The sequence below is a fragment of the Leucoraja erinacea genome, chromosome 3 (genome assembly GCF_028641065.1).
Source record: "Leucoraja erinacea ecotype New England chromosome 3, Leri_hhj_1, whole genome shotgun sequence".
In the NCBI taxonomy this organism is placed as follows: Eukaryota; Metazoa; Chordata; class Chondrichthyes; order Rajiformes; family Rajidae; genus Leucoraja; species Leucoraja erinaceus.
This window is the reverse complement of record NC_073379.1, coordinates 100,797,657-100,816,064: the sequence shown is the minus strand read 5'-3', so window position 1 is coordinate 100,816,064 and position 18,408 is coordinate 100,797,657. Positions and strand designations below refer to the sequence as shown.

The 18,408-nt window shown below is 45.4% G+C and overlaps 1 protein-coding gene across 1 annotated transcript in view; it reads right to left on the bottom strand.

Moving 5' to 3' along the window:
• The window catches only part of pcsk1 (proprotein convertase subtilisin/kexin type 1), a 77,474-nt gene that overhangs the window by 22,936 nt on the left and 36,130 nt on the right, over positions 1–18,408 (bottom strand). The window contains exons 6-9 of the mRNA XM_055633313.1: positions 15,790–15,878; positions 8,000–8,172; positions 4,906–5,118; positions 321–421 (exon numbers count right to left, since the gene is read on the bottom strand). Of these exons, the coding sequence (XP_055489288.1) occupies positions 321–421; positions 4,906–5,118; positions 8,000–8,172; positions 15,790–15,878 (576 nt within the window). The remainder of the gene's footprint in view (positions 1–320; positions 422–4,905; positions 5,119–7,999; positions 8,173–15,789; positions 15,879–18,408) is intronic.

The window sequence follows — 18,408 nt, the reverse complement described above, 5'->3', positions numbered from 1 at the left end:
TGCCACAGAAGGTAGTTGAGGCCAGTTCATTGGCTATATTTAAGAGGGAGTTAGATGTGGCCCTTGTGGCTAAAGGTATCAGGGGGTATGGAGAGAAGGCAGGTACGGGATACTGAGTTGGATGATCAGCCATGATCATATTGAATGGCGGCGCAGGCTCGAAGGGCTGAATGGCCTACTCCTGCACCTAATTTCTATGTTTCTATGTTTCTATGGACAATAATTCATTTTCAACGTATTCAATGTGGTTTTTACGATAAGCCGAAGCTAATCAAGCCTTCCACTTCACAGGTTTTATTCTATTTGGAGAACTGACGTACTTTTGTTCCAGAGCAAGGGCAATAATCCCAGCGGCCAGGGGGGCTGAGGCTGAAGTCCCAGTGTGAGTCTCAGTGCAGTCATTGTGAAGATCGGCACTTGTCTGAAAAAAAAAGAAAGGAGAGAAACACATTTGCCAAGGTTGTTATTTTATAGCATATTATTAAACCATGCTGTATTCTTAAAATAAATATATGACAAAATACATTAAATATATACAGACCTCAGGCTATAAAAACATATACAACATTTTTTTAAAGTGTATCATTACTTTTGATAGTTATCATTACTTTTGAAATTTGTACAAGATGTTGTTGGGCAGCACTTGAATATTGAGTTCAGTTCTGCAATAGGAAAGATGCCATTAACTATGGAAAGAGAGCAGAAAAGATTTATGTGGATGTGGCCAGGACTAATGGGACTGAGGAGAGAGATTGGGCAGGCGAGTGTGTTTATCGGCGGCCCAATAATTAAAACACACTCATGGTGAAATCCAACATTGTTCCATCAAATGCACTGGAACATTTCAACAGCCAGCTGCTTGCGTCTGGCTTACTAACTAGTGTGCCCGAGCGAGAGAGAGAATGTAGTTTGCCATGTCTGGCCAGAACAAATTCAAGTTCAAGTTCAAGTGAGTTTATTGTCATGTGTCCCTGATAGGACAATGAAATTCTTGCTTTGCTTCAGCCCAACAGAACATAGTAGGCATTGACTACAAAACACATGAATAAACAGCATTCCTTTTGCATGTTGAAGGGTTCTTTCTGCAGTGGGATGGCCCCCATTGGACAATGTCGAAGTACTTGGTGTGAAGAGACTTCGGGATGCCCGCCATGTGTCCTTCCATTATCACGCCGTCCTGAATGACCAGTTCATCATGGACAGGGAAAAATAGGCGGACAGCTTGTGGCAGGAGGTGCTGTTTGTCTGGCCAGCCGCGGCGGGTGACAGTGGCCAGCGATTGTAGCCTTTCGTCTGCAGCTGTTTGTGATACTGGGATGTCTCAACCGGCAGATGGGAGGCAGGAGACCATCATAACTGTGTACCCCTCATGCTCATCATCAGACAGGTGTTTTTTGCAGGTTGGGCGAGGTGCCCGTGAGAGGGTGCCAGCTAAGCGCATGTCCTACCACGTTTGTAGTTTAGTCTGATGTCATATCTCTGTAGTTCCATCACCATGCGTTGTAAGTGCGCTGGTGCCGTGTGGATCGGTTTACTGAGGATACTGACCAGGGGCTGGTGATCGGTTTCGACTGTGATCGGGTTGCCAAAGATAAAGTCCTTGAATTTCTTGCAGGCAAAGGTTACTGCGAGTAGCTCCTTTTTCGATTTGAGCGTGGCGTTGTTCAGTGTCGGTCACGGTACAGGCGGCATAGGCAACATATCTGGAACCCTTTCCATCGTCTTGTAGGCAAGCAGCGCCCAGTCCACACTGGGAGGCATCACAGGTAAGGGTGACGCGTAATTTGGCATCAAAGTATGCGAGGGTTGGAGCGCAAGACATTAGTTGTTTGAGGGTTTCAAATGCCCTCTGCTGGTGTTGGTGCCAGGACCAGTGTGTATACTTGTGGGTCAGTTGTCGCAGCGGGGCTGATAGCTCGCTGAAGTTTGGGATGAATTTTCCCAGGTAGTTTACCATGCCTAAGAATCGTTGTAGAGCAGTCACATCCGTAGGTGCTGGTATTTCATTGATGGCAATGGTTTTAAATGGGTCTGGCTTAAGTCCGTTGTTGATAAACACGTGGCCCACATAAGTCACTTTGTCGAACCAAAACCTGCATTTCAGAGGGTTGACCTTGAGATTTACCTCCTTGGCATGATCCAGAACCTGTTTCAGGTTTGAGTCGTGTTCTTGTGCATTGCGCCCGGTGACCAGGATGTCGTCTACGATTATGTACCATGGGTACCTATCAAAGATTGTTCCATAGTACACTGGAAAACCTCACTGGCTGAATTAACTCCTTTGGAGGCGTGGGTTTGTATCCCACTTCTGACACCATGTTTATTGGCGGCCCAATAATAAAAACACACTCATGGTGAAATCCAACTTCATTCCATCAAATGCACTGGAACATTTCAACAGCCATCTTCTGGGCAAGCATCTCCTTCAACCTGGTGAATGCATGGTCACACTCTTTGGACCAGTGCCATTCGACATCCTGTTTTTGCAGGTTGTTCAATGGTGTGCACAAAGTTGAAAGTGCTGGTATGAACTTGCCATTGTAGTTCACCTTGCCCATGAAGCTTTCAAGCTGCTTCACATTTTCGGGCGTCGGCAATTTCACAATGGCGTCCACTCGTTCTTCCGATGGCTTCAGACCACTTGCTGAGATCACATGTCCAAGATATGTGACCTGTTGTCGGAAGAATGTGCACTTGTCCTTGCGCAACTTCATGCCGTGGTTGTTCATTGCCTTGAGGACCTGTTCTAGGTTCCGCAGGAGTTCTTCCTCTGTCCGGCCAGTGACAATTATGTCATCCAGGTAGGCGGCTACAAATGAAATCCAGCAACGAGATTGTCGACCAGTTTCTTGAAGATGGCCGGCGCTGGTCCAATCGACGATCGGTTGTATCTGAACAGCCCTTGTGCGTGTTGATCACGAGCAGGTTTTTTGTCTCATCGTCCAGTTCCACTTGGAGATATGCGTCGGACAAGTCCAATTTCGAGAAGTACTGTCCTCCTTGCAGCTTGACGAACAGCTCGTCCACTCTTTGTATGGGGGTGTTGATCAATGTGCAATTGGGGGTTTACAGTCACTTTGTATTCGCCACAGATGCGCACCTTGCCGCAAGGCTTCTGAACGAAAACTGTGGGTGTGGCCCAGTCTGAATGGTCCACATGGGTGATAATTCCCATTTCTTCAAGACGACAAGGTTCCTTATCGACGGCGTCCATCTGACTGAACGGAACAGGTCTGGGTTTGAAGAACTTAGGGATGGCATCGTCTTTGAGTATGAGACGTGCCTTCATCTTTGTGCAATGTCCGAGTTCAGGTGCAAAAACGTCCGGAAACTGGTCAAGAACCTTCTGCAGGTTGTTCTCGCACTTGCTGACCATGTTGCAATTGTGGTAGATGACAATGCCATAGTTGATCCATCATAGATCTAGGCGTCCATGACAAGCTTGAAAGCATGGATCCAGTCGATGGTGCACAGGGATGTACCTTCTTTACCATAGACGATCAGCGGCAACATCTGTATCATGCCATTCCAGGAAACTTTTTAAATCTCTCCCTGCACTGGAGACCCGACCTTTTCTCGTCGGGTTTCCGTTGTCGTTGGGGCCGCAACGAGGAGCGGCCTCCAACAGGAAGAAGCCGGGGACTCTGGTGCCGACGACTTACCGTCGCCGTCGCGGGGCTGGCCGAGTCCGGAGCGGGTGGAGCGGTGGAGGAGCGCTGCTGCTGCTGCTGCTGCTGCGGCCCAACCGGAGAGTCGGAGGCTCCAACGGCAGGTCTGTGGACGGCGGCACCGGGAGCCCGCGGGTCCCTGGGGGGAGACCGCTTTTCAGGGCTCTCGCAACGGCGACTTCCCCCGCCCGAGTTGCGGGGTTGAAGAGCTCCTGGAGCGGGGCCTACATCACTGCCCCGCGCGGCTTGGAATGGCCGCGGGACTCTGCGAGCGCACGCCGGGGGCTCTAACACCAAGACCCGGTGTGCGACCTCGCACCACCCGGCGTGGCTTTAATGGCCGCGGGACAATCGCCATCGCCAGCCGGGGGCTTTGACTTTGACTCTGACATGGGGGGGGAGAGTGCAGTGGAGAGATAAGTTTTTTTGGCCTTCCATCACAGCGATGTGATGGATGTTTATGTAAATTATGTTGTGTCTTGGGTCTATGTGTTTGTAATGTATGGCTGCAGAAACGGCATTTCGTTTGGACCTCAAGGGGTCCAAATGACAATTAAATGTATCTTGTATCTTGTATCTTGTAATTGCCATACTTTCGAATTTGATGGCCTTGCACCCTGCTTGAAGTGGCAGGAAACTGCACTTGAATTTGGTGGCCTTGCACCCTGCTTGAAATGGAATTTCAAGGAGTAGCCATGAGTCAACTGCCAGCCCACCAGCCATGAGTGAGTGAGCAGCCAGCACAACAGGCTTGAGTGACTGAGCCGCCAGCCCAAGAATCCATTCGGCCCACAGTCCATACTAGCCCTCTGGGAACCAGTCCCTTCAGCCCACAACACCCATACTAGCACTCCAGAAAGCCCCCCCACTGACCACCAATATTGGAATTGGTGGAGAGGTGAGTATTGCGTTGGGCGACCAACCCTCCCGTGTGGAGCTGGGACCCAACGGGTCCCACTTAGTCCAGTATCCTCAATAAATCTTTTGACCTGGAACCTCAATGTTATCCTTCCAGGGCTCTGCTTGAGATGTTTAATTAGATTCATCATTGCCTTATGCCTTTTATATACAGTATAATTATGATAACATCTACAGTTCGATACAATGAATTCTGAAAATGTAATTACTAAATGATGCTGAGATGCTACTGCAAACTTCACGTCAGTTCTAGGAAGAGTGAAATGAGAAAATCGCAATAATATAAATAAACAGCTTTGCTTACCAGTCATATACTTACAATTCTTTGATCTGTGTAGTCTCCACTGCTGTAGGCTGTAGCAAGCGTGGAGGAACACTTTTCTGCATACCATGGAGACAGCCCTTGTTGGGAGGCACTGCTTATGGACACAGTATAGATGCTGTCTGTATATCCATCACAGTCACAGTTATCACCTTGGCGACCCCCATTCCCAGATGCCCAGACAAAAACAGACCCTTTTCCTCCTCTACCCTGTAAAGGCATAATTGTAACATTCATCTTATCATGGCATGATATTGTAGAACCATAACAGATTACAGCATTTACTCAATCCAATCGATGAAGTCTATGTTGACTCTTTACTAGATTACCCCATTAAATCAACCACCTTGCTGCCTTCGTATTGCTTAACATCTTCCCCAAATTCAAATATTTACCTAATTTCCCACTGGGAAATCCATTCATAATCATAATCATAATAGTATTTTGTTAGCCAAGTATGTATTGCAACATACGATGAATTTGATTTGCCACACAGCCATACCAATAAAGAGCAACACGACACCCAAATACATTTTAAACATGAACATCCACCACAGGGAACTCCCCCACATTCCTCACTGTGATGGAAGGTAAAACTAGTTCAACTTTCTTCCCTTCTTTGTTCGCCCGCGATCGGGGGCACTCGACCATTCCGTTGTCGGGGCGATCTTGGCGCCCACAGCTGCGGTCGAGCCCTCCACATCGGGGCGATCAAGCTCCTGTATCGTGGGGATCTCAGCTTCCCCCGTGCCGGGCGATCAGACCCTGGGTCGAACCTTCTGCCACTTGGAGCTCCTCGATGTTGAAATCCGCAGGAGCGTCGATCCCAAGCACGGGATCGCAGACTCCGATGATATGTTCATGGCCCCGTGGTGGGGCTCAAAGTCAGTCTCGAGCAAGCCCGCCAACTTCATGAAGTTTGGCTGCAGAGCGACCGGAGATACGATCCGGAAAAAACAATCGCATCTCCGGCAAGGTATGAGATTGAAAAAAAGTTTTTCCTCCACCACCCCCCCCCCCCCCCCCCCCCTCCCCAAACCCCACATAAAACAAACCAGAGAACATGAACACATACTTTCAAAACACACTAAAAATAACAAAAAAGACAAAAAAAAACAGACAGACTGTTGGCGAGGCAGCCTCGCCAACAGTCAGTCTGTCTGTTTTTTTTGTCTTTTTTGTTATTTTTAGTGTGTTTTGAAAGTATGTGTTCATGTTCTCTGGTTTGTTGGTTGCTGTATTCATAGAAAAATATCTGACACAACTAACACTTTGTTCCCCATTCAACATTTCTCATATAACATTCCCCTGCATGCAGACATTTCTCCACACTCTTTAAATCAAAACTTTAAGTTGATAACCCATCATTATCAATTTTACAACCAGTAGAACAAGACATTGTGTACACTACTAAAACTTTTTATGTTAAGTCATCTATTATCTTTTAACTGTTTTTGTTTCCATGGAGTAATCTCATTTGTTCCATTTCTTCATCTTCCCCAATTAGGGTTTCCCTTTCATTCATGAATGTCCCTATCACTTCTGCAATGACCCGTTTATATTTGGTATCTTCAGAACAGCTCTCTAAATGACGATTTGATAAGTATAAGAAGGGACTGCAGATGCTGGTTTAAACTGAAGATAGAACCTGGGGTAACTCAGCAGGACCGGCAGCATCTCTGGAGAGAAGGAACGGGTGATGTTTCAGGTCGAGACCTTTCTTCAGACTGGTTAGGGATAAGGGAAACGAGAGATATAGATGGTGATGTGGAGAGATAAAGAACAATGATTGAAAGATATTCAACAACAAAAAACGATGATAAAGGAAACAGGCCATTGTAAGCTGTTTGTAGCTCGAAAATGAGTGTGACTTAGGTGGGGGAGGGATATAGAGAGAGGGAATGCTAGGGCTACCTAAAATGAGAGAAATCAATATTCATACCACTGGGCTGTAAGTTGCCCAAGCGAAATATGTGATGCCGTTCCTACAATGTGCGTTTAGCCTCACCATGACAATGGAGGAGACCGAAGGCAGAAAGGTCTGTGTAGGAATGGGAAGGAGAATGAAAGTGTCCAGCAACCGGGAGATCAGGTTGGTTCAGGCGGACTTTGCGAAGGTGTTCGGTGAAACGATCACCCAGTCTGCGTTTGGTCTTGCCGATGTATAAGAGTCCACATCTTGAACAACGGATACAGTAGATGAGGTTGGAGGAGATGCAAGTGAACCTCTGCCTAACCTGAAAGGACTGTCGGGGTCCCTGGACAGAGTCGAGCGAGGAGGTGTAGCGACAGGTGTTGCATCTTCTGCGGTTGCTGGGAACGGTACCTGGGGAGGAGGTGGTTTGGGTGGGAAGGGATGGGTTAACCAGGGAGTTGCGGAGGGAATGGTCTCTGCAGAAGGCGGAAAGGGGTGATGGGAAAATGTGGCTCATGGTGGGATCCCGTTGGAGGTGGTGGACGTTACGGAGGATTATATGTTGAATGCGACAGCTGACGGGGTGGAAGGTAAGGACCAGGGGAACTCTATCTCTGTTACAACTAGGGGGGAGGGGGAGCAAGGGCAGAGCTGTGGGGTACCAAGGAGACACCAGTGAGGGCCTCATCTATGATGGGAGAGGAGAACTCCCGTACCCTAAAGAATGAGGACATCTCGGATATTCTAATGTGGAACACCTCATCTTGGGCGCAGATGCGGCGAAGACGGAGGATTTGGGATTTGGGATCTCTCCACATCACCATGTATATCTCTTGCTTCCCTTATCCCTAACCAGTCTGAGGAAGAGTCTCGTCCCGAAACGTCACCCATTCCTTATCTCCACAGATGCTGCCTGTCCCGCTGAGTTTCTCCAGCTTTTTGTGTCTGTCTGATAAGTATGAGCTGATAAATAATATGATCTGTTATAGCTGTTATGATGTTTTAATAATGGTAATGCAATTTCTTATCTCATTTGAGGCGGATTGAAACTGCACATGAGTTATATTGACAGATATTTTTAATTATTACTCTTATTCGCATTTAGGAGAAAAGAACATCAGACAGGTTAAAATCTGAAAGGATAATGTTTCATCCATTCGGTGATTTCCTACTTGCCTTCTGAATGCCATATTCAAACGCTTTCTGTGCAAGTCTGCCGGGACCTTCCACAGTCTTCCCATCATCATTTGGCCCCCAGCTTGCGCTATAAATGTCCACATGCTGTGGGTTGAACCCAATTGAAGTAGCTTCAATCGCATCTGTTACGATACCATCCAGCATCCTGATACCTAAAGGAAAACCCAGATAACTTGCTGGTGGCATTGGTCGGATATTTTACTTTCATTAAAGTTCCATAAATTTACATCAGATAGTGCAACTAAAACAAAGAATGGAGAATTGCACACATATATTTGGCCAAAAAAAAAGAATTTCAAACTGTACCAATCCATTCCCACATATTCCCACTAGCCCTATATAACTTTTAATCTTCGAGTTTAGAAGGATGAGAGGGCATCTCATTGAAACATATAAGATTGTTAAGGGCTTGGACATGCTAGAGGCAAGAAACATGTTCCCGATGTTGGGGGAGTCCAGAAGCAGGGGCCACAGTTTAAGAATAAAGGGTAAGCCATTTACAACGGAGACGAGGAAACACTTTTTCTCACAGAGTGTTGTAAGTCTGTGGAATTCTCTGCCTCAGAGTGCGGTGGAGGCCGGTTCTCTAAGAGAGAGCTAGATAGGGCTCTTAAAGATAGCGGAGTCAGGGGATATGGGGAGAAGGGGTACTGATTGGGGATGATCAGCCATGATCACATTGAATGGCGGTGCTGGCTCGAAGGGCCGAATGGCCTACTCCTGCACCTATTGTCTATTGTCTATTGAATTGTGTGATAATTGGGGGATAATTATAGGTTTGTCACCATATTTAACAAATTCCTGTCCACTGCCATATCCTGGTAGGCATTTTACTTCGAAGTAGGTAAACTAGAAAGTGAGTTACTCAGAATTAAATCATTGTATTAATTTAATAGCAAAGGCCAAGGAGCAATGGGATAATCAATGAAAGGGAATGGTAGAGAGAGTTACAAATAGAATGTTATCTACTAAATAATAAAGCTGGAAATGTTACCTATAAATATGCAGTCAGTATTTACCATTTACCATTTCAGCACCTTATCATTTCATAGGATTGTACAGTGGGTTTTTTTGTAAACAGAATAGTGCATATAACAGTTCACGTGATGCTTTTGGCTGCTGTATATTAATCTAGTTATTAACTTCTTGGATGTTGCGGTAACATTTACATCACAATTCCAGCACACAACATCACAAATCAAGCACTGGGATCATATCAATGCGAGTTTGTAACACATTTCCCTCTTCGCTAAAATAAATCAAGACAACAACACATTTGAAATAACTAGACTGATCTGCAAATGTTTTGTTATCTCCATGAATGGTGGAAAAGCACATGAGGATTCTGGAGTAAAACATTCACAGCACTTTCCTAAAATCTGCACAACTGAATTGTTGATTAACCATATAACCATATAACAATCACAGCACGGAAACAGGCCATCTCGGCCCTACAAGTCCGTGCCGAACAAATTTTTTTTCCCTTAGTCCCACCTGCCTGCACTCATACCACAACCCTCCATTCCCTTCTCATCCATATGCCTATCCAATTTATTTTTAAATGATACCAATGAACCTGCCTCCACCGCTTCCACTGGAAGCTCATTCCACACCGCTACCACTCTCTGAGTAAAGAAGTTCCCCCTCATGTTACCCCTAAACTTCTGTCCCTTAATTCTGAAGTCATGTCCTCTTGTTTGAATCTTCCCTACTCTCAAAGGGAAAAGCTTGTCCACATCAACTCTGTCTATCCCTCTCATCATTTTAAAGACCTCTATCAAGTCCCCCCTTAACCTTCTGCGCTCCAGAGAATAAAGACCTAACTTATTCAACCTTTAGTCAGAAGTGATACCAGTAATAAGTTTGAAGTCCGTCTTCACGTTACTCAGTAAGAACAACTTACTCGATAAAGCGATATTTCACATATGCATCAGTTAGTTTTCCCCAACTAATTACAACAATGTTTGTGATGAATCATTGCTATAACCAATAGCAACATATTGGAGCAGAATTTCGGAAAATACATTAGACTCTTGATCATAATCACAACTGCTGCCATAACAAATCAAGTATGTATGTTTAGATAGAGTGAGCAAGCTTTCTTCATCACTGTATTAAAACACGGAAAATAAAATAAAAAAAAACCTAGAAGTTGCCATAGCAGCATAGCTATTAAACTCTGCATTACACTTGTAAACAAAAAGCTGGCAAAGGCAGAACATACACTCTTCTCAGTCTCCCAGAGCCTGTGTAGTTGCCATGTGTTCTAGATTATTAAACCACTGGTTCATTTACTTCTTACTGCGATGAAAAGTGTATAATTAGCGTGTAATTTGACATATGCTCTGCATTTAATTTATCAGTCCTTCCCAGAATGATCAAACCAATTTCCATCTCCACCATATGTTTGGTAATCAACCTTATCAGTTCCATTTTAGTTTCATCCCACTGGAAATAGTCGATAACATGTTCCCATTATTTGGAGTTAAAACGACATATTTCTGTGGAACATAACTTCTGAATAATTTTGTAAAGTAAATCAAATCTACAAAGGAAATGGAGGGAAATGTACTGCAATATGTCAGATGTATTGTAATTTTTTTATTTTTTCCTCCAATAAATTAAAAAAAAATCTAGAAAGAAAATGAAGAACTTCAAATGTTGGCAGAATGATGCAGTTAGTAGAGCTGCTGCCTCACTGGTCCAATGACCTGAGTTCTATCCTGACCTCCATTGTTGCATGTGCAGAGTATGTAGGTTCTTCCTGCCACTGTATGCGTTTCCTCCAAGTCCTCAAGTTTCCTTCCACAACCCAAAGTTATGCACGTTCACAATTACCCATTGTAATCTGCCTCTCATGTGTGGGTGAATCTGGCAGGTGTTAATGGGAATGTGAAAAAATTAAAATGAGATCAGTGTTTAAGAATGAACTGCAGATGCTGGAATTTCGAAGGTAGACAAAAAAGCTGGAGAAACTCAGCGAATGCAGCAGCATCTATGGAGCGAAGGAAATAGGCAACGTTTCGGGCCGAAACCCTTCTTCAGATTGATGGGGGGGGGAGAAGAAAGGAAAAAGGAGGAGGAGGAGCCCGAGGGCTGAGGGAGAGATAGGAAGGGGAGGAGACAGCAAGGACTAACAAAATTGGGAGAATTCAATGTTCATGGCCCCAGGATGCAGACTGCCCAGGGGGAGTCTGCGTCCTGGTGCTGTTCTTCCAAGGTGAGGTGCTGTTCCTCCAATTTCCGGTGTAGCTCACTCTGGCCATGGAGGAGGCCCAGGACCAAGAGGTCGGATACGGAATGGGAGGGGGAGTTGAAGTGCTGAGCCACCGGGAGGTCAGGTTGGTTATTGCGGACCGAGCGGAGGTGTTCGGCGAAACGATCGCCAGGCCTACGCTTGGTCTCACCGATATAGATCAGCTGACACCTAGAGCAGCGGATGCAATAGATGAGGTTGGAGTCATCGCAATGTTGGCTGACAAGTTGCTGAGCCAAAATGAGATCAGTGTAAGGTTAGCGTAAATACATTCTCAATGGTTGGTATGGACTCGAATGGCCAAAAGACCTGTGGTCATGCTATATGATTTTATGACACTTATATAGTGTAGGATTACTGCAACTGGATTCTTGGGACGAAAGGCCAGTTTCCATGTCGTATGACTGTATCTCAAAGTTGGATGTATTTTTCCATTGTAAAACTGGCATTGTACTTGAGGCACATTCCCTGTGGCATTGACCCAAGGCATGCATCAAATTGGGCCAATGCTCCATTTCCATTGAACCAGCCAGTTGCAGATCGGGAATTGCAATACATCACACTGGTTGGAGTCATCGCAATGTTGGCTGACAAAGTGCTGAGCCAGCCTGCAGGGAGACTTTGACTATTTTAAGGCATGATTAGGCACAGGTCATGTTAGACTGATGATGAAAGGCAATCATTCTATCTATAGAGCTTTTCAACTGAAGCTGACCAGCAAAGAAAGTCACCCAGAGTGATGTTATTCCTTTTCTCACATAGTTCTTGTTTGAAAAATATTGAAATATGATATTTGAAGATACAAGGGCTTGATATTTGCATTGGAGCAACCATGGATTGTTCGACCATTGGCTCTCAAAATGAGATTTAAAAATGAGGAAAACAGATGCATTTCACACTCAGGCACCACACCCAGCTTGTGAGCTGCTTTCTCTATTTCCACTGCTGTCTGGATAAATTGAACAGGTGGTATGACTCCCTGTATTTAATCATCCCCTGAAAATCAATTTGATCTTCTTCTAGGACGAGTGGTTCCCTTTTCTATTTGCATCTGTTATACGGCAGGATCAGCTTGCTATTTGCTTCTAAGTGATTTCAGTAACATCGTATTGCTAACTATATCCGGATCAGTTAAGTAAGTAAGTAAGTTTATTGGCCAAGTATTCACATACAAGGAATTTGCCTTGGTGCTCCGCCCACAAGTAACAACATGACATACAGTGACAGTTACGAATGACTCAGAAAACACTAAACGTTAATAATAATAAAACATTAATGATAAAACACCAATGAACCAACAAAATACCAGATCAAAGTGAGGCTACAGATTTTTGTCTGTTGAGTAGAGCAACTTCTACTAGGAGACGGCAAAGGCAGGGCAAGTTTTTTTTTAAATTCCTCGCAAAAGGACAATGACTTTAAAAATTTTTTTTTAATATTGGAAGGATTACAGCAGGGTTCTTGGGATGAAAGGCCACTTTCCACGTTGTATGACTGTGATTCAAAGCAAAACAGGTGGTTTGATGTTTACACAAAAAAGCTGGAGAAACTCAGCGGGTGCAGCAGCATCTATGGAGCGAAGGAAATAGGCAACGTTTCGGGCCGAAACCCTTCTTCAGACTGATCGGGGGCGGGGGTGGGGGGGGGACAAGAAAGGGAAAAGGAGGAGTAGCCCGAAGGCTGGGGGATGGGAGGAGACAGCAGGGGGGCTGAGGAAGGGGAGGAGACAGCAAGGACTAACAAAATTGGGAGAATTCGATGTTCATGCCCCCGGGGTGCAGACTCCCCAAACGGAATATGAGGTGCTGTTCCTCCAATTTCCGGTGCTGCTCGCTGTGGCCATGGAGGAGACCCAGGACAGAGAGGTCGGAGACGGAGTGGGAGGGGGAGTTGAAGTGCTGAGCCACCGGGAGGTCAGCTTGGTTATTGCGGACCGAGCGGAGGTGTTCGGCGAAACGATCGCCCAACCTCCGCTTGGTCTCACCGATATAGATCTGCTGACATCTAGAGCAGCGGACGCAATAGATGAGGTTGGAAGAGATGCAGGTAAACCTCTGTCGCACCTGGAACGATTGCTTGGGTCCTTGAACGGAGTCGAGGGGGGAGGTAAAGGGACAAGTGTTGCATCTCTTGCGGTTGCAAGGGAAAGTGCCCGGGGAGGGGGTGGACCGAGAGGGAAGGGAAGAATTGACAAGGGAGTTATGGAGGGAGCGGTCTTTGCGGAAGGCAGATATGGGGGGAGATGGGAAGATGTGGTGAGTGGTGGGGTCACGTTGGAGGTGGCGAAACTGACGGAGGATTACTTTTTGTATGTGACGGCTGGTGGGGTGAAAGGTGAGGAGTAGGGAGACTCGGCCGGTGAAAGGTGAGGACTAGGGGGACTCGGCCGGTGAAAGGTGAGGACTAGATTTGTTTGATGTTTGATGTATTGAACACAACATTTTCAGCATCATGAATCTGTGCTAGCTTCCAGCAGAGTATCCCGTCGGTTATATTCCACTTTTACTTTCCTGTATTCCTGCAAATTTTCTCTCGTACATACTCATCAGTCCAGTTTGATCCTTTCACCACTTATACACTTATGTACAGTGGCTATTAATCTACCAGTACATATTTGGGATGTGGGAGGGAATCGGAGCACCCAGGGAAAGCCTACATGGCCACAGGGAGAATGTGTCGACTCCACACAGGAAGCACTGAAAGGGTCAGGACTAAATCAGGATGGCAGGAGCTGTGAAGGACCAGGACTGATTTCTGTGCCACAGTCTCACGCTAATCATTTTGATAATTATTTTTGTTACTGACGATTTTCACCTTTCAAATTTCTCTCCTTTTCTTGCAGCCTATTTCAAGGGCACACCTGCATGCTGATTGCAATGGTGGGGATGGACTCGCACTGGCATGCACTTGAGTATTAGCTTAAAATGACATTCTGCAGTGAATTACCATATTAACACAGATGAACCCATATTTTCCTTTCCCAAAGTCACACTTCTTTGGGATGTGGGAGAAAGCCGCAGGAAAACCACGTGGTCACAGGGAGAACGGGCAAACTCCACACAGGCAGCACCCGAGGTCAGGATCAAACCTGGGCCTCTGGCCCTGTGAGGTAGCAGCTACACCACTGCGCCACTGTGCCGCCCTGTGGCGACTATTTAAATCAAAAGAAGCGTAATTGAAATATGTATGGATACTTATTAGAAACAGAAAACTCAAATAACATGGCTTTAAAAGATGACCTAATCCATAGGCCTAAAATTCCTGTCAGCATCAATTAAGCCTCCGATTCTTTGTCGGGTCTAAGTTGGCAAAGGATCTGAAAGTTGATTATGCGGCTTAATGGAGAAGAATACCAGCACGGCTTATAAAATAATAAAATAAATAAATAAAAAATACTTTATTGATCCCCTCAGGGAAATTCAGATGTCCAGAAGCCCCCAACCAACAAACCCACAGATTCAAAACAAACGCAGACAGAAAATACATAGAATACACTGTGGACACTGCCTGAGAGCAATAAATACTTAAAAAGACCAATAATTAACAATTAAAAATTAAAAATTGCAAGAATGCATCCCCCTACAGCCTAGCGGTCCGAATTATAAAATCTAATGGCTGCAGGGGTGAAGGATCTCCTGAACCGCTCCGTTCTACAGGGCAGGGAGAGGAGCTGGTTGTTGTTCCGAGTGCTCTTTTGACTCTCCAGAATTACACGGAGGGGATGCCCGGGGTTTTTCAGGATGACCTGCACCTTGTGCCTCATACGCCTCTCAAGCACATCCATCCCAGAGTCTACTGTCCCCTCCAGCACTGAGCTAGCTCGTTTAACCAATTTGACCAGCTTCTTGTTGTTTTTTGCACTAATGCTGTTGCCCCAGCAGACAACAGCGTAGAAAATAACACTTGCAACCACCGTGTTGTAAAACATGTGCAGCATGTCATTACACACATTGAAGGATTTGAGCCTTCTGAGGAAAAAGAGTCTGCTCTGGCCTTTTGTGTAGAGGGAGTCAGAGTTGACAGACCAGTCCAGTTTGTTATCAAGGTGCACTCTAAGGTATTTATATGTCTGCACCACCTCAATGTCAGCCCCAGCAGCGTTGACCGGCTGAAGGGGGAGCTTGGACCTGCCAAAGTTAACCACCATCTCTTTAGTCTTAGTTGTGTTCAGGATGAGACAGTTCTCTTCACTATCTTTGCCAAGGGACTCCAAGTGGATTTGGAAACAGAGCTTCAGGGTAAATGTGGCACCATCAGCCATGCAGTACACCCTGAACTTCCACATTTCAAAGTACACACACAAAGGCCGGGTCGTGTGGCCTTTCAAAAAGCTTAGCACCACAGATCCACTAGCAAAACCGAGTGGAGTCCGGTCTGATGAACGTTAAGCATCGATATTAAATGAGAGCACAAGAATAAAACAAATTTACACATTTTCCACCATTTAAGAAAGTAAGGCTTGTCTCCACTTCATACACAGTCTTAAACCAGGAATATTTCTCTTCAATCGTACCTCCAACTTTTGAATTGTACGCCACTCCTACTCCACATTTTTTGTTGTTGGCTTGCATTGCAATTTCCCCAGCACACCTGGTTCCATGCCTAAAATAAAATGAACCAAATTAGAATTTGTCAAATATAAACGATAGCCTGCTATTTTGCATCCGCATCCATCACATTAGTCCGTCATTTCTGCCACCATCTCCCACCACCAGTCACATCTTCCCATCCTCCCCCCATTCTGCTTCCCATAGAGATCGCTCCCTCCGCGCCCCCTTGGTTTACTCATCCCTTCCCACCCAAACTGTCCTCTCCCCAGATACTTTCCCCTGTAACTGCAAGAGATGTAACACCTGTCCCTACACCTATCACTACAAGGGGCGGCACGGTGGCGCAGCGGTAGAGTTGCTGCTTTACAGTGCTTGCAGTTGCAGAGTCCCGAGTTTGATCCTGACTACGGGTGGTGTCTGTAAGGAGTTTGCACGTTCTCCCTGTGACCTGCATGGGTTTTCTCCGAGAACTTTGGTTTCCTCCCACACTACGAAGACGTATGGGTTTGTAGGTTAATTGGCTTGGTATAAGTGGAAAATTGTCCCTAGTGCTTGTGGGATAGTGTTAATGTGCGGGGATCACTGGTCAGTGTGGACTCGGTGGGACAAGGGCCTGTTTCCGCGCTGTATCTCTAAACTAAACTAAACTAAATCTCCTCCCTCACATCGATCCAGGGTGTCAGAGGTTATGGGGAGAAGCAGGAGATTGGCTTAGGAGGGAGAGATAGATCAGCCATGATTGAATGGCGGAGTAGACTTGATGGGCCAAATGACCTAATTCTACTCCTATCATGACCTTATGCACCCAGCATATCTTCCATGTGAAACACAAGTTCACATATGGATAGTTATATGGATGGGAAGGGAATGGAGGGTTATGGTCTGAGCGCAGGTATATGGGACTAGGGGAGATTATTTGTTCGGCACGGACTAGAAGGGTCGAGATGGCCTGTTTCCGTGCTGTAATTGTTATATGGTTATATGGTTATATACCTCATATAACATCATGTACTGCATTTGGTGCTCCCAATGTGGCCTCCTTTATACTAGTGAGACCCAATCGCAGTTGACCGATTTGTCGAACACTTGAACTTGCTCTCCCTCGGACTGCTGAATCTTTTGATTCCTAATCATTTTAACTCCCCTTTTTACATTCCTACAACAACTTTTCTGTCCTGGACCTCCTCCATTGCCAGAATGAGGCCACATACAAACTGGCGGAACAGCACTTCATATACCACTTGAGTAGCTTACAACCAGATGAACATTATGAACATTAAATTCTCTGAAAAGAGAATCATAAAGGCTGTTCTTTGCAGAAATAGGTACCAAATGGGTAAGAAATATCTACATGGACTAGCATCTGAAGCATTCAGATTGTGAAAATGTCTGTGTAAAGGAACATAAAGGCATGGAACAAAAAACCCACACGGTCACGGGGAGACGTACAAACCCCCTTGAGATAGCACCCATAATCAGTCGAACCCAGGTCTCTGGAGCTGTAAGGCATCATCTCTACTGCTGCGGCACTGTGTCGATTAGAATTTGATATAAAATACTAAACAGAGTTCCATTTCCCTGAATGCACAATGACAGCCTGAGACTGTAACCATTCTCCAAAGTGACATTCACACTCCTCCTCACAGTGGTAATTTCCCATAAGTGACCCATGAGGACTGTGTTGGAATCAATGTCTGGAATCAGGGTGCGGAGACCATGCAGCTCATTCTCACGTGGGCAGGTTAACATAATCCTATACCCGTGGGGAACATTTTTCCGCATGCTCTCAATTTGCTACCAACGCTGCGTGCAGAGGACATAACTTGAGCATTTCTGGCACTTAGCAAAGAGCTTTGGAGAGGAATTAAAAGTTTATTTTCTCAAAAGATGAAATTGAAGTGAGATATATTTAACATTCTAAACAAGGCCAGTGCTGGCAATTTTTGTTGCCATATCTTTGTTTAACTTCACTGGCTCACTGTGTAGCAAGGCACTACTCTCCTCTGACCAACCCAAGGTGGGTATTAGCAAGGCACTACTCTCCTCTGACCAACCCAAGGTGGGTATTCCAGTCAGACTTTAAGTGGAGCTGATTCCTGCATAAAATCTGTTATTCCTCATGGGAATGATGCAAAAACTGTACAAACATTAACACTAATTTTGCTGAGAACATGCTGTCTTGCAACAGGAAATAAACATGGCTGTGGTTACCAGCATTGGGAGGCACAGATATTCCTGGTTATTTGCATACTGCTGATTGTGAGTTCAGAGATTAATTGAAGGAAATACGAGGCCTTGCAGTAAATTTAATTGCCCATGGTTTGGCAGGAGAAACATTTCAAACAAGATCTATGTCATGTGGGTGTAATTCTACGACCACAGTTATGAATTTGAGCATGAACACTTGCAGGGTAGCAAAATAAGAAACAAAGGTGTTTTTGACCCTCAACAGAAACAATCTATACATTCATAACTAAAACTCTGATTTTGTGCTCGTCCGGTTCGCGGGGTTTTTCTGTATGCGCAAAAACGGTGCACGATAGCGCTACGATTTTTCGCCAGGTTACTCACCGTTCTCCTGT